Source organism: Tuber melanosporum (assembly GCF_000151645.1).
Source record: "Tuber melanosporum whole genome shotgun sequence assembly, scaffold_207, strain Mel28".
Lineage (NCBI taxonomy): Eukaryota > Fungi > Ascomycota > Pezizomycetes > Pezizales > Tuberaceae > Tuber > Tuber melanosporum.
In genome coordinates, this window is record NW_003298872.1 from 135,364 (window position 1) to 153,532 (window position 18,169).

General features: G+C 47.4%; 3 protein-coding genes; all 3 read right to left on the reverse strand.

The window, feature by feature from the left end:
• Positions 1 to 2,705: 2,705 nt before the first annotated feature.
• Positions 2,706 to 3,791, reverse strand: GSTUM_00000586001 (uncharacterized protein). XM_002837902.2 has 3 exons: positions 3,566 to 3,791; positions 2,930 to 3,459; positions 2,706 to 2,875 (listed from the first exon to the last, which is right to left on the reverse strand). The coding sequence occupies exons 1-3, from the start codon at positions 3,590 to 3,592 to the stop codon at positions 2,782 to 2,784; spliced, it is 651 nt and encodes a 216-aa protein (XP_002837948.1). The 5' UTR covers positions 3,593 to 3,791; the 3' UTR covers positions 2,706 to 2,781.
• Positions 3,792 to 5,024: 1,233 nt separating this feature from the next.
• On the reverse strand, positions 5,025 to 6,744 carry GSTUM_00000587001 (uncharacterized protein; the record flags this gene model as incomplete). Its single annotated transcript, XM_002837903.1, has 4 exons — positions 5,025 to 6,485; positions 6,532 to 6,579; positions 6,638 to 6,679; positions 6,733 to 6,744. The coding sequence occupies 4 exons, from the start codon at positions 6,742 to 6,744 to the stop codon at positions 5,025 to 5,027; spliced, it is 1,563 nt and encodes a 520-aa protein (XP_002837949.1).
• Positions 6,745 to 12,760: 6,016 nt separating this feature from the next.
• GSTUM_00000590001 (uncharacterized protein) lies at positions 12,761 to 15,325 on the reverse strand. XM_002837904.2 has 4 exons: positions 14,940 to 15,325; positions 14,845 to 14,873; positions 13,596 to 14,782; positions 12,761 to 13,540 (listed from the first exon to the last, which is right to left on the reverse strand). The coding sequence occupies exons 1-4, from the start codon at positions 15,155 to 15,157 to the stop codon at positions 12,956 to 12,958; spliced, it is 2,019 nt and encodes a 672-aa protein (XP_002837950.1). The 5' UTR covers positions 15,158 to 15,325; the 3' UTR covers positions 12,761 to 12,955.
• Between the last annotated feature and the right edge of the window lie 2,844 nt (positions 15,326 to 18,169).

The window sequence follows — 18,169 nt, forward strand, 5'->3', positions numbered from 1 at the left end:
CAATGGACTGCACACCAGCCGATCCGGCGAGATATATATATATAAAAGCTGGCAAATATCAAGACTTCACCGCAATAGCCATCAAAAGCAGCTGCATCGCAGTACGGCACAGAGCCCGGCGCAACGCCATACATTAAACCTAGACTGGCGATTTTTTCGTTTTTTCTTTTCATCAAGGGAAAACTCTTCACCATGATATATACCGCCCTATTATTATTATCATCGGAAGCCCCCATTTGACATTATAAAAGCGGCGTCTTTTTCCGACCTTTACGATATCCTTTTTTTATTGGGTGACGCGCCAGGCGGGGCGTTATTATTATCATTGTTGTTGTTTTTATATCTTTTTCTTTTTCTTTTCCTTTCCTTTCCTTTTCTTCTTCTTTTCTTTCCTCTTTCCTTCCGATCTTACCCCACTCCCGTGCTCACGGTCGGTGATTTCGTACTTTGTCGTGCGCCCTGTTCGAGGTCGGCGCCAGAAAGACATGGGTATCATGGTTTGGCGTTATATACCAAAAAAAATGAGCAACTTTAAATTTACTACGAGTACTCGTATAGAGATCTCCTTGGTCACTTTGGAAATTAAAATTGGATAAGCCTTTTAGAACCATGTGGAGTCTGTTCTGGTAAGAAGGAGTCAGGCTCTACTACTCGTAGTAGGTTCTGAGAGCGAGGTGTCAGGAGCATCGGTGTGCTCGAATCTGATATTGGCCTTATAGAAAAAGCACTTTGCAACATCCCATAGAAAAAAACAAACCTTTAGTTATCAATGCTCACGTGAGTGCTGCAGACATCACCCAATATTTTTACTGAACGGACCTCAGCAGTTGCGAAGCTGACAACAACGCTACATTGATAGATTCCATAAGTGTCTTCGGACGAGCTGTAGTCTAAGTCATTAAAGTTGCGCATTCGCGAAACGCGAGCTCCTCACGAGTTTATGTGCCAGGATCGCTCATCGCTCGTCACTCGCGAAGTCAGAACCTGGATTGGGGGACCGGACCGGCATATCAATTCCAGGTGCAGTAGGCTAGACGTGATCTTCTAGTGAAATTGCGTCAGAGAAACTAGAGTGCCTTGACTCGCCTACGTGTGTACTAGTATATCATATCGATGGGTGATTAAACGTCGAAATGACAACTTATTGCGCCTTTGGCCCGCGGGATTGGGCACCCCCCCTCGCCGTACCATCCGCCGCGAGTGGGGGTTGAGTCGAGTGGAGCGGGCGCAGACGCGTGTAGACTACATAGTGGTCTAAAGCAGGTTAATCGCCGGGTGGGGATAATCCCTCCATCAATGCATTGACCCGTCTACTCAGGATGTTCTCCCGTTATCGTCGACAACCTCCTCCTCCTCCTCCCCCACCAACCAGCTTAGTCTAGTCTAGTCTAGTCTAGTATTAACTTCTACTCGAGTCCCGCCCCCACCCTAGACTATCCCTTACTCTATTCTGTAGACCTCCCATCCTTTTAGCGCGGTCAATGGCTGTGGGAGCTCTCGCCGTGCGGTGGCAAAGTGACATGGGATCTACCGACGCACACGATTCCCACACCCGAACCATCCCAAACCTCGGCATATTCTGGCACCCTGGGGGGTGCGAGGGGATCTACCGGTAGGCTATTTGTTGATCATAGTCCATCATATCATATCATACCTCTTTTGTTTATTTGCATGTGCTGGCCGGCACATGTGGTCTGACTTCTTGATCGGTCGATAGGGCATGGAAGAGTTCGTTGGTTGGGAGTCCTATCATTTTGGAACAGCTCTGGGAGGAGGAGGAAGGGCTCTGGGTGTGAGGCGACGGTGCTGTAGACCATCGTACTTGTTGTAATGCCGCTCTGGGCCAACCGGATTGCAAAGGAGTGACTCCGGAGGCGAAATCGTGAGGCCATTATCCATCGGATTCGTGTCGCACCGCAGTGCTGCCTTTGTGCTCTGCAAAAACAAACACAATACGAGTGGTCTATCATACCTCTTGGCCTACCTGAGTACCGGTGCTGTGCTTGCTTGGTCTACCGATCTTTTTTCCTTTTTTCTTTTCTTTTCTTCCTTTCTTTTTCTTTTCTTTTCTTCCTTTCTTTTTCTTTTTTTTCTTTTTTTGTTTCTCCGCGGTCCCTGTTTGCCGTTTCCCGGTGTGGGATTCTCACCTCCCTGAAGTTAATCTAATTCGGTTAGGAGTTACCTCTGAACTTTATTTTTTTCTTCTCACTCTTTTCTGCATGCCCCAGATACCGGCATTGGAGAGATGTATGATAGTTGAGGGTATGGCATAATACTCGTACACGGTGGCTGCATGGGGGCTGGGGAAGAGGGTTGCTGATTTCATTAAGTGGCGAGTGATATTATGTGATGATATATGGACTGGGTGGTGTTGATATTTTTTTCTTCTTTCTTCTCTACATTCTCTACTGTGCCGTTGGGCTTTATTAAGGTCGGATTTTCTTCTGATATGGTATTATGAAATAACGTGACTGAGTAGGGGGGGAGGGGTGCTGTGCTATGATGGAAGGAGGTGCAGGATGTTCACTATGTATACTGACCTGTTCTAGGGCTTGGGGAAGACTCTTAGTTAAAAACGTTTGCTAATAATTACTACTCGTATAGTAATGGCAACAGCAGGCAGTACTCGTAGATGAGTGATGGCCATAGAGAAAGGGGGAAAGATATTCAACGAATTGAAAACTCCGGGGATTTTTAGAAAGTCAATGGGTTTGAAGTGTATTAGGTATGTTTACTTCTGAAATTTAGAACTTTCCTTTGAGGGTCTCACGGCTCGTGATTCTAGTTCAACTTTTGTAGGAACCCCTGGGCAATCAGTCTTTCGACGTCACCTTGTCGAACAAAAAATTGACTATTCTTCGTAAGGGTAATAGCACTAGTGTTACCGTTAGTACGATTTTCACCAGTAAAAAGGACAAGATCTCCTCACCCGTATTCTGTCTGTATCTCCCCGGCATCCTTAAGAACTCTAACATCGATGAACAGGTCTCTCGGCGGTTCCAACGACCCGGTGAGGTCAATATCTGTCCACTGTCCCTTATACGCGGCAAGCAAATCCCCGTACTGTCTGGCATACTCCTCCTCTTCAGGGCTAAGTGAGCTGGCACCCGAACCCTCAGCCGACCCAATTCCCGCCCCTCCCTCGGCTACCTTATTCTGGCTTGCCTGAACCTGCTCGAGTAGGTCGCTGCCACTCCAGCACATTTCTTCGATCGCCTCCACCCGAACACGATGGTACGCGAGCAAGCATCGCTTATTCCTTCGCATGCAAAGATGGTGGACGAGAAGACTACAGGCGGTGGCTGGCTCCTCGGCCGGATCGAAGTGACCATTGAATGGTTCGAGTATTTCCGTAACGTCGCGGTCTAGATCACGTACTTCGCGGGTTACGCTGCGCACAATGTCGCTCTGGTAGGGTGGGAGCTGAGGGAGGGATTGTGTGCGTTTTGCATGTTGGACCTGGCGAAGCGATTGAGGTCAGTTTGAGAGGATAATTTGGTTTGGTAATTGTGGGGGGAAGGAGAGAGCAGGGTGTGGTGGAGGGGGGGAGGCTTTGGAGACAAACGAGCTTCAATCCGAGGTCACCGTACATGATTTAGTACTTGTAGCGCGGGTGCGGGGAGAGGTGTGGTGTTTGTGGTGGTGGTGGTGGTGTTGTGAGGTGAATTGAACTCAAATGAGTTGTGGTGGTGGTGTCTCTCTCAGGGTTTCTTTCAAATCCTGGTCAAAGTTGTGGAGTTGTGATGGGGTGTGGGGTGTAGGAGGTTTAGCAACAGATTTATCGATCTGCCGCTTGTCTAACCCAACCCGTCTGTCGTGTGCAACCAATTCCTTGCCCTTGACCTGTGTGCTCTCTGTTGCTTTTATCATAACAATCCTGGAGTACGGAGCATACTAGGATACCAAGGCCCGCCAAGCAGTTCTGGAACGGTTATTTAAGGTTAACCGACCAAATATATCCCTATCTGCTCAAGTTAATGGTTTCCTACCCTTGTACTGCAGACTGGGCCTCTCATTATTAGCCACAATGGATTTCCTTCCATAACACTGGATGGAGCCCCTTAGCCCCTCTATTCTGAGACCGGGCATGGTCCAATCTACTTTGCTTGGACATCTCACCAGCCCTCACCAACTTCATGCAAAGTTACATACTGGTAATGTCGTAAATGCGAGGTGACATTCTTTCGATCTCTGCGACTTCCCAGCGCTTTCAGCAGTTCAGCAATGCACCATCCATGGGGGGGGAGCCCGCCAGGTCTTACCGATGCAGAATTTCATGGGCATTGAAGGCGGTACCCACCCTCGGCATACTTCGTACGGTAATCCGACGGGCTTCGAGACCATGCTTCCAGCTCTTATGATGCATTCTATCCGAACTATGATCACTGATCAGATCAGAAGTCTGCAAGCTTCCGCTCTCTCAAGGCCGAATAAGTTGTTGGCTAGGGGAGCACGTCTCGGACACCTACCTAATGCACAAGGTCATGGAGTATCATCAATGGATACTCGCAGAGCAGCTAGGCTGTCTGTGGACCATGGTTCTTATAGTTAGCATCTACAATTTCCCACATTTGAGGAGGGAGAGTTTCGGCATGAAATGCTAATTCATTGGTGATTAAACTACAGTACAGTAGAGACTAAGAACTAATGAAAGAGGCAACACCGGACCCTGCGCCGCCCTCTGCTAATAGCTGAAAAATACCGTACAATTGCAGATGCAACACCAAAGCGTAAGGAAGGTATGTACTCGAGGTAATGATAGGCCCTTTCCGGAAAAGAGCTGGTTAATCATTCATGGAGAAAACGAGGCGTGAAACAGCGGGATAAAACACGTGGGTGTCAAAAAAAACAAAAACAAAACGCCTCTAACCCAGGAAAAATAGAAAAATAGACATGGGACTTAACTAGAACGAAATTCCTCTTCTTATTTCTTTTTTACCATTCAAATTTTCTGACATCAGGAAAAGGGATGGGATAGAAATGCAATCAGCTACCGGTGTCTTCTCCTCGGCCTCCTTTTTCTTTTATTTGGGCAGATAGGCTTCTTGAAGCCAATCGTCATAATGGAGTTGGTCGCGGTCTTCCATCATGGCGTCTCCGTTTCTGTTCCAACTTTCTTGGCTGTCTAGAAAGCCTTGTATGGATTGATCGTACGCTTGCATCTTGCGTAAGTCAATGGTGTGGCTGCCTCGCTCAAGTTGGGCCATAGGGTCTTGCTGTGATTCGTCGTCGGCAAACGAGATATGAGGAATATTGGCGGTTGCAAACAAGCTGTCTATTTCAAATTGACCATCAAAGATCCCTCCGTCGATGAACTGGCCAGCATGGTCTGGTTGGACGTTTTGATGCTGGCTACCGTTCATACAAAGATCTGATGTGGACCCGGTGGCTAATAGTGCGGGATCGACCTTTGAATTATCTTGGTTCTCGAGGGTCGACGCGAGAAAGTTGTCAATCTGGTCCGCTTGATACAGCGCATGTTGGCAATAATTCGTGTTCATCGTTCCCATCGGAGCTTGGGTTTTTCGAATCGTCACGTCCTCAATCACACTTGGGTGCATAGAGCTCGGGATGGTGGCCGGGCTTGCACGAACAGTGGTTTGGTAATACTGGCCGCTCAAGTGCATATCAGTATTCGCCATACACATTGGCGGAGTTTTTCCTGGGTTGTTATGAATAAATGATGACCTCTGGGCCCCGCCCTCGGTGTGGTCGTAACAAAGGCCTATAAAGCCGTTGATGGAGACTCCCCTATTCTGGCTGGAGCCTTTGGGGGACTTTTTATTGCCTCGTGCTGTCTTCTTCGCACCCCGAGCCCCCCCCAAGCTACCAACATAGTCGCCATCATCATCCGGAAAACCTTCAAGCTCACTGGCCTCCGATTCCTCTGGTCCCCTCACCTCCTTCTTCTTCTTCCCATTTTGCGTTTTGCTGGGACAGAATTTATATCCCGGGTGAGCCGCTTGGTGGTTGATACGCTCAATTTTTGCGAGTTCGTTGTACTTATCCCGGATTGCAAGGGGCTCCAGGGGCCAGCTCTCGCCGCTAACGGAGGACACTACTTGGTGATTGTTTTGGAGGCACCAAAATTTCGTCCTATCGGCGTACGCCGATCGATAAAGCATGAAGGAGTTCATCGGACGAGTGACGTATCCGCCACGCTTTTCTACCTCTTGCTTCCGAGTTTCGACACTTCGCCGGACCCATGACTCCATATCCTTGACCGGAATGTGGTCATAGCTCGTGGTGAGCTCACTTAGCGGCATCGTCAACTTTGGCACTTTGGGTTTTTCGGACTTTTCGGTGCTTGGCTTGCGTTTTCTAGTGGGCCTCTTGGCTCCGGTGTGCGTTGCAGGTTCACCGCCTGTGCCATTTTTGGTCGCGGTAGCTGTCCTGTGGTTGGTCACCGCTGCTGCATCTGAGGCGTTCCGGGCGGATCTTCTGGGGAGCACCGGGGTTGGGACTGGCTCTTGAAAACTCATGTACTAGAAACTGTCAGGAAGTGTGTTATGTCAGATTGGAGGTGGTTACTTGCTGGGCCTTCGAGCCTAGTGAGGCGTGCTTCAGTATTCTGATACCCTGACTGGTCCATAAAGGTTAGTTAGGGTTTGATACGGTACGAGTGAGGTAGGTTTACGAAGTCATTGTAACCGTCATCGCTCATTGCATATTCCGGATGCTGTGCTTGACGTTAGTTAGGGTGCAGACACAACTTTTGAAAGCATTACTTACCAAAAAATCCATGTCGGTGCGTCCAGAGGTGTCTGAGGTAGGTGTAATTTGTTCCTATTAGGGTAGCAATTAGAGCTATCCGGGTGGGTGGGTGAGGGGGGGTACACACGTTGGACTGATATTTACCTCCGTACCTAGCTAGGTCGCGGTAATCCGGAGTACTGTATGGTGGCTGGCCTGGTGGGAAATAGCCCGACTGGCCAAGTTGGTGGTCTTGGAATGCGGGTGTTGAGGGTGCGAAGTATGATTGCTGACCAGAAGACAGGCAAGGCGTGTCAAAGTCTAAACCCAAGGAGTGGAAGTTGTATGCTGCACTAGAGGAATTAGGCATTCGCTGAAGAGCGAATTGTCCCTCAATATTGCTGTGCGATAGTACTGGTGACTGGGGAGCCTTTACTGTGGCCGTCATCAGAAATGAGGAGGATGCTCGTGCGTCGACGCAGCTCGAGGTCTCAAAGCCTTGAAGTGAGAGTGAGTGAGTGGGTGGGTGGGTGGGTGAGTGTGAGTGAGTGTGAGTGATGGTGTTTTTTTTCTTCTTCCGAAGTTCTAGAGAACAAAAAGTCGATAAGGTCTGTCGGTGATCAAGAGGCAAGTGCTGGAATTGTGCAAGACAAGATGGAAGGTGAAGAAAGACTGAACGAACCCAGGATGGGCGGCGTTTTATGAGGACAGTGCGGCGGGAAGCTACACGAAGGGAGCGGCACTCAGCAATACATTCAGACGGGTCTGGGAGGCGCTAAGGTATACTACACCTCTTTGTCGCCAGGGAACTCTGCTCACACAGCGTGGGGTTGGACGTAGTGGTAACCGGGGATAGGTTTGCTGAAGGTATCCTTCCGCCTGCGCTGAGGGGGGGGATCAGATCTTGAAACGGTAGAGATGTTCAAGAGCTCTCAGAAGTTGATTTTTCTTCTTCCTCCTTTCGGACTCTCTCGAGAGTTAGAAAACGAGGGCAAGAAAGGGATTGTTCTTGTTCATCCGAACCTGGTTGGCTAAGATGAGGGGTGCGAGTATAGATTTAGTTATATGGCGGGACACAAGCGACAAGCTTCGATCCCGACTGTCGTGCCCTTTGGGTCAACGATGAAAGGTGTGTACGTGAGAGAGAGAGGCCCAAGGGAAGCGTCCTAGGCGGCCTCTTCACATAGGGATAATTCGTGAAGCTGAAGCTTGGGAGTTTGGGGTAGCGGCAGGGTGCAAGAGACAGTTGCTTCAGGCGATGTTGCAGATTGGCAGCGACAGTGCGTGTGATGGGCAAACATACAGATGCCAATTTCTCGAGAAGCGCGCGCACAATAACATCTAGTACTCTTTGTTCGTGCGTGGCGGCAACAACAGATACTAGAAGAGCAGGGACGACGATTTCCTTTGTTCATAAGCATAGGAAGTGACGGGCGACGCATGAGAAGTTCAGATATATGTAGTTTTCTTGCCCTCCATATGAAAGGGTCCCACAAGTCGGCGCATTCTATCATATCCAGCGTTGGATGGAGTAAGAGGAGAGGAAGCAGAAGAAATAAAAAGCAAAAGTGTGGGCGATTTGAATTACGTTCAACCAGTTCTTGCTATGCGTACGGTAGAGCGGTAGAGGAAAAAAGGCTTTTGGGCCCGAACGGGGTGTATTCTCTAATCACTACTGGTTGAGATGGGAGAGAGAGAACGCTTTTGGAAAGGCATGGCTGGTGTGAACGACGCTATGGGCCACAATTTTGATCCGGGGCAATGGCTTCGTTACTAGATTCCTAAAATCTGTGCTGTACAAACTTTCCAATATCTTTTATCGGTGGTGGGATGGATTGGGACCAGAAGGTCGGAGAGCTATTAGACTACTACGGTGTAACTTACTCGCGGTTGCGAGGGTGTGCGTGTGTGATATTTTGTGAGCGAATCTTCGAATGAATAGGTACGATATCTAGTGCAAGAGTCTATCGTTCTTTCCCCTCCCCCTCCCCCTCTTGCTCCTTCTACTCCTCACAGTGAGTACGATAGTATCGTTTCCTTTCCTGGGCTTCCCCTCCCTGCCCGCTCGCCAATTCAATTGAAGCAAACAGAAGCGAGCTCCGTGACCTAGCCCATTCCACCAACCATCCAATCATCACCACATAAATAGCCCTAGAGCACTACGGAAATCACGACCTGCCTAGCCTAGCCTAGTTTCAGACCTCCCATCCATCCACCCATCCATCTATCCCATCCCATCCCTAATCCATACCATCACGGTAAATTCCCCCTCTCCAAGAAGTCCCACCACCACCACCACCACCCCTTCCTTCCCTCTCTTCCACCCTTTCCATCCATCCTTCCATACATATGGGACAAGCACGTACTGAAGGGGTACAGTACCCATCCTATACTACATACATGAACGACCCAAGCCCCCTCCTCCAACTCCATCCAGTAATCCGCTGGCCAGCGACATATAGCAAACCATGGTACCACTCCCGTTAGCTACTGTAATCTTCCTTTCCTCACTTTACTTCCCACTAGTACGTACACGCACAGGGAGGGAGAGAGATACATGCATAGCTTCCCACTTCATAACTTTCCTGAACGCATAGAACCCACTTCAAACGGTTCACCTTCCAACTTCTCTTACAACGGTGTATGATACTCTGTCTTTTTTTTTTTTTTTTTACCCTTCGCATGCGGATATCCGCTTTGTTGCTAAAAGCTTGCTTGCTTGCTTGCTACTTGATTGAGAAATGTGTGTGTGTGTGTGTGTCACAGTGTGTGTGTGTGGTACGTGCGTGAGAGGGGAGAAGAAACAACCCCCAACCTCCGGAATACTCAATTTACCTCCTCCGATGTAAGTTTCCGTACCAGAGTTATGTGCGGGTGCCTGCATTTTTGAAGCGTGAAATTTTTAATTTTTAATTCTTTTTTACTATGATAATATGATGACTCCTTTCTTTCTTTCTTCCTTTCGCCGGTTGGGTATTTGGTCCTGAAGTTATCATAGTTCCAGATGTAAATGACTACAGTGATATGTATCTACCTGCATTAGTACAGCACAGTACCTGAGCACCTACTAGCTAACCAACCAACCTACAGGAAAATGGCTAATAGTCCAACGGGCCGCTACCAGCGCTTTAATAGCTGGACATTTCTGTTCCTGGAATTTAGCTTAGTTTAGCATAGTTTAGTCTTTTCTTTTTATTCTCTCTTTTTTTTTCTTTTCTTGTTTCTACCCCCCCCCCCCTCCCCTTCCGTGCAAAAAAAAATTTAATTTTTTTTTAGACTATCATACCCGTCACCGGTTTTTTCCCATTTCCGGGGTGGGTATGATAGGTTTTTTTTTGAAGCCAAGATATTAAAGTTCGTTGCTCATGACGTATCACTCGCTAATACCGGTGCCAAGTCTTCTTTCGCTTCTTGCCAAGAAGATGGGGATGGGAGCTGCCCGCTTCGGTTTCTCTCTCTCGTGCTTAGTTTCTGGATTTGGAAGAAGTTCGCATAGAGAGGGAGGATGGTGGGTGTATTATTGGGTTTTTTTCCTCATCTGTTTTGATTTTGGTGAGGTTTTTTTCTTTTCTTCTTTTTCTTTTTCGGGGGGGGGGTGGAGGAGGGAGCGAAGGGGTTGTTTACTCGAGTATGGAGGAGGTGTGATCTTCCGTGCCTGAACGACTCCAGGTATCGTAGATCGCCAGGATTGGACGGGGTGTCGATTGTAACCAGTTGTGGGTTGGCTATCTAGGGTGTGATATGATATGATATCTCACTGTAGCTCGATAGTCTACCCCACCCGAGCCCTTGTGACGAGGTCTCGTACAATACGGTAGTTGGGCTAGTTGAATTAGTTTTCTAATCAGTTATCATACATAGCTAATTATTTATTTAGGAAGGCTAATGGCCTAGCTACGGGATGGAAATCCCCTATTCCCTCCCTTCCCTCCCTCCCACCCTCCCCTCCCCTCCCCTTCCCTGCTAGACTTCCTCAGACGGGTCTAGGTCCTCACCAATTGAGAGTTGAGCACCGCAACTCTAGCAACAGGGGCAAAAGCACAAGGGCGAGTGAATGAGTGAGCGAATGAGAGAAAGTGATACTTCCCAGTAGTCTTGTTTTGAAATTCACCGTGAGTGGTAAGGCGTTAGTAGGTGGGTATGGAATGGCGGGAGCCTTGTAAAATTCCCATTCCTGTCTGCCGACTCGTACTGTAGAGCTATCGTTTATCCGTGTGGGCCAAGAGTGAGCGATACGCAACTGACGGCCTTGCGGGCCCGCCCCGCCTGAAAAGATAGACGAACGAACTTGGTGCTCGAGCACATACCAGTATTCTATCACTCGAAGCGGGCAGGAAAGAAGCATGACACCTGAAAACAGGGACCCACAAATAATATGGCGAAAAATGCGTGCGTACTCTATCTGAGCGTCCGTGTATGGACTATTCTCTCCTGCCGGCAGTTTCCTGTTACTTGCAGGCGAGAGCATGGGAGGGACCCCTAGCATAGATGGTATGGCAACGTGCCGTTTGATGTGAGGGGGGATCACCACACCACAACCACTACCGACCAACCATACGCTGAAACATTTCGTGAATGTTCAACTCGGTGGGTTAGTGTGAACTTAATCCCCCCGCCATACAAGGTAATACCGGTAGCACAGTGAATGATATGATCCCGGTACTCGTACTCTACTCGAGTAGACTACTTGCCATTCCAATTCCGGATAGCGTCGCTAGGAAGTACTTAATCGGAGTATGTGTTTTTGAATCATTCAGTCTGTTGGTGGTCTACGGCACCGTCCTGTGCACTGTGTGGTTGAATAGGGGAGGGCGACTAGTCTACCCTCTCTGTCTCTCTCTCCCTCTCGCGGCCGTGAGAGGGAGAGAGAGAACACTGGTCCATTCACCATACCCAACAGTAACTGCCACCCAGTTAACTGACCAGCCAACTAGCCCAGATAACCATCCACCCCCAACTCCTCCAAAGAAGCCTACCGGATCATACGCACCACCTCAAAAAAACGGAGAAATCGAAAACCAAACTCTAAAAAGACGACGAGGCAGCCAGCGAGCAAGCGGCACCGGAGTCTAGAGCATGTTCTACAACATGGAGACGGCCGCCTGATCGGACGAGAAGGGGTGTTGGACACAATAATCGCCGTTTGCCCTTGTCCTCCAATCTCCCCAGTTGCAACCCCCGCTTTGGAGAGGGGAGTAAGGAAGGAAGGGGGGGTGGGAGAAATAAATAAGCTTTTCCACACAGCTGGAGGAAGACCATGACCGGCCCCGGTACCAGGAGAAGCCCTACCGCGATTCTCAAGCTCGCCAGCAACTGTGCCAGAAACGCTCACGTCTTCTTCGCGAACCCCACTACTCACCAGACCGCCGGCACCGTCGCTCATGCCTGTTCCCGCTTGCTTACGTCTCCTGCCCCCCCACCGTCACAATAGCGGCGTGGGCTCTCAACTGAATCAATTATCCTGAGAGCGGATGCTACTGGTACGACATCGTACCAAATCCGGATACCAAGGAAACCTCGCGGGCCACGTCTCGAGCTGTGCCCATTGAAATTTGTGTAGGTTCTCACCTCCCTCAGGAGGAGTGCCCACAAGTAACTGCCGGTCGGGAATCGATTCGGTTTGAGGAAGGATTTTATTCGAGGTCGGTGAGGCTGGTTTTGTCGGGGGGTTGTCATTGCTGGAGGGAGGGGAGGGTATACCGGAGTTCCATTTGCACCACTAGAATTTGCCATGGTTGGGATATGCTGCTGCCGGTAGTTGACTGCTTATCTCTGGGACAAGCGTGACAGGGGAATTGTCTTGGGGAGCTCTTATGAGAGAATTAGGGGATGGTAATCAGCCAGGCAGTGTTCGTTGTGTGTGGTTTTATGGGTGCGGGGGGCTAGAGAAGGGTATGGTACAGGAGAGTACGATAGTTAAAAGCCGGTGGTAGTGGTGGAGTTACCTGCTTTGTGTAGCGAGTGATGGGTTGGGTATTCGTGAAACATGAGACACCATGACTGTTGAGATACATACCGTCTGGGTAATAATAGTAGTTCGATTATCTGGTTGTAGAACTTGGAGCGGTTAAGATAACAAACCCTGCTATACTCTTGTCTTTTCCCAGATTCTTTTAAAGTAATAGAGCAGACGTAACTAAGTTACACACACCTTCAGGCAACACGGGTGCCTATGAAATAGGTCTACAATAAATAACTGCCATGTCTCCATCCGAGAAAGATATGAATAAAATCTCCCCACGCTATCCTATTAGCTCCATATCTATTCGTCGTCTGAATCATCATCCGAATCTCCAAAGATTGCCTTAAAAACTTCCTCCCCAGCCCTCTCCCCTTCCAGAGCCTCATTCCTCCCAGTATCCACAGTCGGCACAATAGGTTTCTGCTCCACCCCCGGGAGCTCATACTTATCGTCGCCTTTCACCTCCCTCATCATATTCGTAATTTGAGCCTGGGCAGCTAGCTCTCTCGAGGGACCAGGCTTATTCTCCGGGCCGGTAGACCTCTCCATAGCCCTGGCCGGCGCGTTAGAATAATTGGGTGGTGGGACGTTGAACCGTTTGCATAGCAGCCTTGATGGGTAGAAGTCTATAACAGACCGGGTTAACGGGCCATACATGGACATTCGAGCGGCGGCCTGTGCAGGGTCTTCTGTCTTTTGCTGGGGACGATGGATGAGTACGTCTGGGTCGGTTGGTACATCGGTATCTCCTTGAATATTTGAAGATGACGAGGAAGATGGGGTAAACCGAGTGGCTATCATGCCAGTCAAAGGCTTGAATATGCGCGCTGCGCCCATAAACTCGTTCATTTCTTTAACCCAGCCCTGGGTGTTCATGCCATATTTCTACAATTTGTTAGTTGGGATTGATATTAGAGAAGAGTAGGGGTTTTGAGCATACCCTATCTGGCAACCCCTCTCTCAGCCCTGCTTGCACTTCTAAGAATGCTCGGTATCGTGATCGCTTCTCGAGGTCGTCTGCGTATGGCATGAAACCTCCTTTGAGTGCGCCCAAGGCTTGGCTTTTATCAAGCTTAGGGACGAGGTCTGCCATAGACGACGATGAGCTTGAATACGTGGTGGGCGGTGCCTCGCCCAAGGCTGGCGGTAGGTTCTGATTTCCCGTAACACTGGCAAGCCTATCTCTCACGGCTGGAGTCAAGAAGTCGAAGACCGACTTTCCCGGCAATGGTGTCTCTCCTAGCAACTTCCCTCGTAGATGAGGGTCAAGCTTCTGCTCCAAACTCGGAGCAGCGGTGGGCTTGGTGCCCTGGGGTCCTGGGGTCTTCAAGCTAGCCGGTTTCCAATCTTTCGGAACTGTGGGTGGAGGGTACCACCCATCCTGTGTCTGGACTGGCTCTGTAGATAGGATAAAGCCTTCTAGAGGTAACCTCCCATCATGACATTTCAGTAAAGACATCGTAGCCTTTGATTTACCTACCCTCCTGGAAACAAAAACATGTCTAGCCGGCTTCTTCACAATCGCAGCCTTCTTCTTCTCGCCCCCGATCACGCGGTTATAGGCACTCTTCGGCCGAATTTCGTAGGGATCTTCCTCCTCGTCGCCATCATCGTTCAGGACCCCCACACCAAACCCACCACCCCTCCTCTTTTTCTCCTTCACAGCCGGACGCTCGATCTCTAGTTCTTTCCCTTGCTGTAGGCGTTCCTCGCCCACAAACCCCAGTCCTTTAGAATCATTCTTCCGTGTGAGCGTAACAATTGCACTATTTGTCGGTGCAAAAAAATAGGTCTTCCCGGTGTCGTCCACGGCATCATCAATCACAGCCTTCCTCCGGACCTTGGGGCCAATACCTTGCCCTTCCTTCCAGCCCATTTTCTTCAGAAGCTTGGCGCCCATCGTATCCTGCACAGCAGGCGTGAGAAGGTCCATTAGAGTAACCTGTCTAGCCCTCCGGCCGAGCTCCTCTTCCGTAGACCCAATCCCAGAAAACCCGGACGCCGTTTCGACAACCTGTGCTTCCGCGGCTTCCTTGAGATCTTCCTCATCCATGAAGTCTTCGGGCCGGGCTTGGGCAGCCTTCGCTCGTGCACCGCGGGAGGACTTGAACGTTGCGGGGGTCCATCCTGCCATTAATTAGTTTCTCCATCCCACAAATACCTCAATTACATCGGCAGAGCAGATAAACCTTCTTTAGACCCAACAGTATTGAAGTACCTACTCATCCACCATTAGCCCCAGATCACCCATAATCAAATCAAATCAACAGTAGTAGCACGGTACCCAGCACTAAAACCTCCAGTGAAAGCCCCGTGCAACCTCTTCCTCCCACGCTCATCTGTAACCTCCTGTTTCCAAACAGGAACGTAACTCCCATCATCCCTGGTCTCGGAATCCGACGCCGGCAGCGCAGTCCCGAACGCAACGAACGGAGCTGAGTTCGAATTGCTTCCTTCACCGCCATCAGCCTCGTATGCGGCTCGGGGCCTTTTACCGGACATGTAGTTCGAAGAGTTGCAGCAATATTGCACTTGTGTTAGGTTGAGTGGTTCCAAGAGAGATTCCCTGTGAGCGGGACAGACTAAATGACTAACGAGCCACGGCGCGGTCGGGGGGGGTTGGATGCAGAAGTTGGTATTGCGTTGTGCAGAGCGTGACTCAGATCAGGACTATTGGCATACGGTGGTCAGATTCTCGGCCGACCCGTTATGCAGTGGTGATCCCTGAATGATAAGCACTTACAGTCGGTTGGCCCTTGTGTCAGCTGAGTTTAGGTGGAGGAAAGCAGGAGATTTTGGGAGGAAGTAGGAATGTGTGGCTTTTTTTCGCGTAGTGCGCACTCCCGAGTGCCACGGATGGGCATGTGGCTCAGCCGCTAACGCATTTCCTCATGTGTGGCTGAGGCTGAGATGGCTTGCAAAAATCGCCTCGAAAGATATCATAATATTATCATACCAAACACCCTTGTTTAAAATATCATACTTCAAGTCAGTCAATAACAACAATCCCTGCCCCCCCCCCAGTCTAACAGTTACTGGTTTTCTTTTGCTGTTTTCTGAATTTTCTGGTACTATACATTCGTGTCTGAAAAGACTACATATCCCCTCCCCTTCAGATTAACATCAACTTTTCATACTATTTTTTTGAGTTTTAAGCTTTCGATTGGATATATTTGTAAAGAATAATCATAGTTAATTTATAATGTAATTTATATCTTTTTAAGAATATTAATATATATAATAGTTTTAAGTAATAAATAAATAATAAAATATTTAAGAAAAAGTAGTTAAGTGTTAGGAATACTGAGATCCAATACCTAGGAACCATCCTAAGTAGGGTAACCCCACTCGGAATTGGAATCTCTGGTCTCCAACACCCCCCTCTGGCCCCGTTATAGGGCCCACATATCATCACAAATATCAATCTCAGTTGTGTCCTGTGACTATAATGTCACAGAATTGAAGGTGTAAGAATAACAATGTATAAGTCACTGCAGTTATTTTTCTGACCAGATCTGGTTTGCAGAATATATGAGAGGGGACATTTGGCTAGGTCTGAGAAGTGGAACGGAGTAAATCCATCAACTACTCAGAAAGTTACAAAGGCTTCAAAGATGTGATGTCTTTGGTATGTGTCGTAGGTAATGGGATGTTTTCGCATGAAGAGATGGTTTCCAATGATAAAGGATCTCAACGAGAAATTAATACATTCACACCTACTCTACAATAATTAGAAGAGTTTAGAACTCCAAGAAACACTACCACAGAAGCCAATAGACTTCATGGAGTGTTACAACTGGGTCCAGGAATATGCCAAGGTTGCGAGAATAATTCCCAATACTAGAATAGCAATTGAAACCCTGTTATTCAGAGGAACCAAGAGTTGCGGACCGAGTTGTTATCTGTCAGCCCGGTAGAATAGCTTCCTGCAAATTAGTAGGAAGTCTTCTGAAAGATATCTGTTGGTTGAATATGGAGTTATGGAGGTTTGAAGTCAGGTGACCTAGAAAAGTTACAATTATGACTACTTTGCAGATACAATCTGCAGATTAAACTGATCATTTCATCAATGATGGAGACTATTGGGAACAACTCAGTTCAACTTGAGAACTAGGCCATAAGTCTAAAGACTGTAATGATTGGATAATTACTATTGGGAACAGTATGATTCCTAGTTAGCATTATTACAATTACTGCAGAGTATGTGGTGATTTTCAGGGTCTCCATATATTCGCACCTTTGAAGAATACCCAATATTGCGAGTTATAATCAGAGAGGTACATAGTTGTATAACAGATGAATATAGTCTGTGAACACTCAGATGTGGAATATAAATATTGAAGTGTCTCTCAAGCCTTTAGATATAATCAAGCAACGGAGAAGAGACCTTTACAATATAATATTGTCTTTACGATTCTATTCTACCTTACCTACTTTACTTCATTCTTAGTAGTTATAAACAAAACGAGTGAAATCTAAGCCTTCCTAGACAATCTCTGTCTACAGAAATGAATCTTGATTGGCCTAGACAACTCTGAAGTCTATTAGGTTGTCTTCGTCTAATATGAAGATTCTGTTTGATGTCTGACTTTTATAGCATAAAAGTAGCATTTATAGCATAAATTTTAGTATAATATTATTATAGTTTTTATATAGGAGGGTGTTCAGTAAAAGGTACTAAACAATGTTATATTATTATTTTATTCTATATTTATATTATAGGACTAAGTTTAAGATCAGGAGAACTAGTACATACTTTTATACTTTGAAATAGAATATTTTATGGAGATTCTTACTATTAGGTATATGGGAGTGCACAGACCCCTCAGTAGGGTAACTGTACATAGACTCTCATTTATTAAGAAGCCAACACTCCTCTTCAGCCTCGTTATAAGACTTATGTTTCTATACCTTAGTTGGATTAATACATAACTTTGCTTTAAATGTTACAAATTCAACTCATACTGTTGTTAAAGTTATTTTAAGTGATAAGGTATTGTCTACCAATACTATTTACAGCTTTTCAACTCCCTGAAAAATGCATGAGAGTTGCCAACAGTTATAAACCTGTCATAATTTATAAAGGATTTCATATGTTATGATTGATATTTGTACACATGATCTACTTAGGGATTATATGGAATAAGATTTTGATTAATGACTCATTTGAGTTGTATGATGTTATGATTCTTATTTGTATACATGACCTGTTTCAGGGTCATGTGGGTTTTATACATGACTTAGATTTTAAGTTATAGTCATTATTTTATATGGAAATTGCTAGTGGAATAGAAGAAAGCCTGATAGGGCCTACTTGAATTTTGCACACATGACCTGCTTGGGAGTCATAGAGGCTTTGCACATGACCTAGAAGAGGGACAAGGAATTAGGTAGTCATATCTAATACAGCGGTAATCCATAGGACTGTGGGATTGGTAAGTGGATTATGGGAAGATCTATATAGGGCGAGGAGTTTGGTCTTTAAGATAGATCTCCATTCTATCACCCACATCT

Coding starts and splice junctions, on each gene's coding strand:
- GSTUM_00000586001 (XM_002837902.2), bottom strand. CDS start 3,592: ATGTACGGTGACCTCGGATTGAAGCTC. Junction 3,460..3,565: donor GTGACCTCGGATTGAAGCTC/GTTTGTCTCCAA, acceptor TCGCTTCGCCAG/GTCCAACATGCAAAACGCAC. Junction 2,876..2,929: donor GAGATACAGACAGAATACGG/GTGAGGAGATCT, acceptor CGGTAACACTAG/TGCTATTACCCTTACGAAGA.
- GSTUM_00000590001 (XM_002837904.2), bottom strand. CDS start 15,157: ATGTCCGGTAAAAGGCCCCGAGCCGCATACGAGGCTGATGGCGGTGAA. Junction 14,874..14,939: donor ACTGGAGGTTTTAGTGCTGG/GTACCGTGCTAC, acceptor GTGGATGAGTAG/GTACTTCAATACTGTTGGGT. Junction 14,783..14,844: donor TACTGTTGGGTCTAAAGAAG/GTTTATCTGCTC, acceptor AATTAATGGCAG/GATGGACCCCCGCAACGTTC.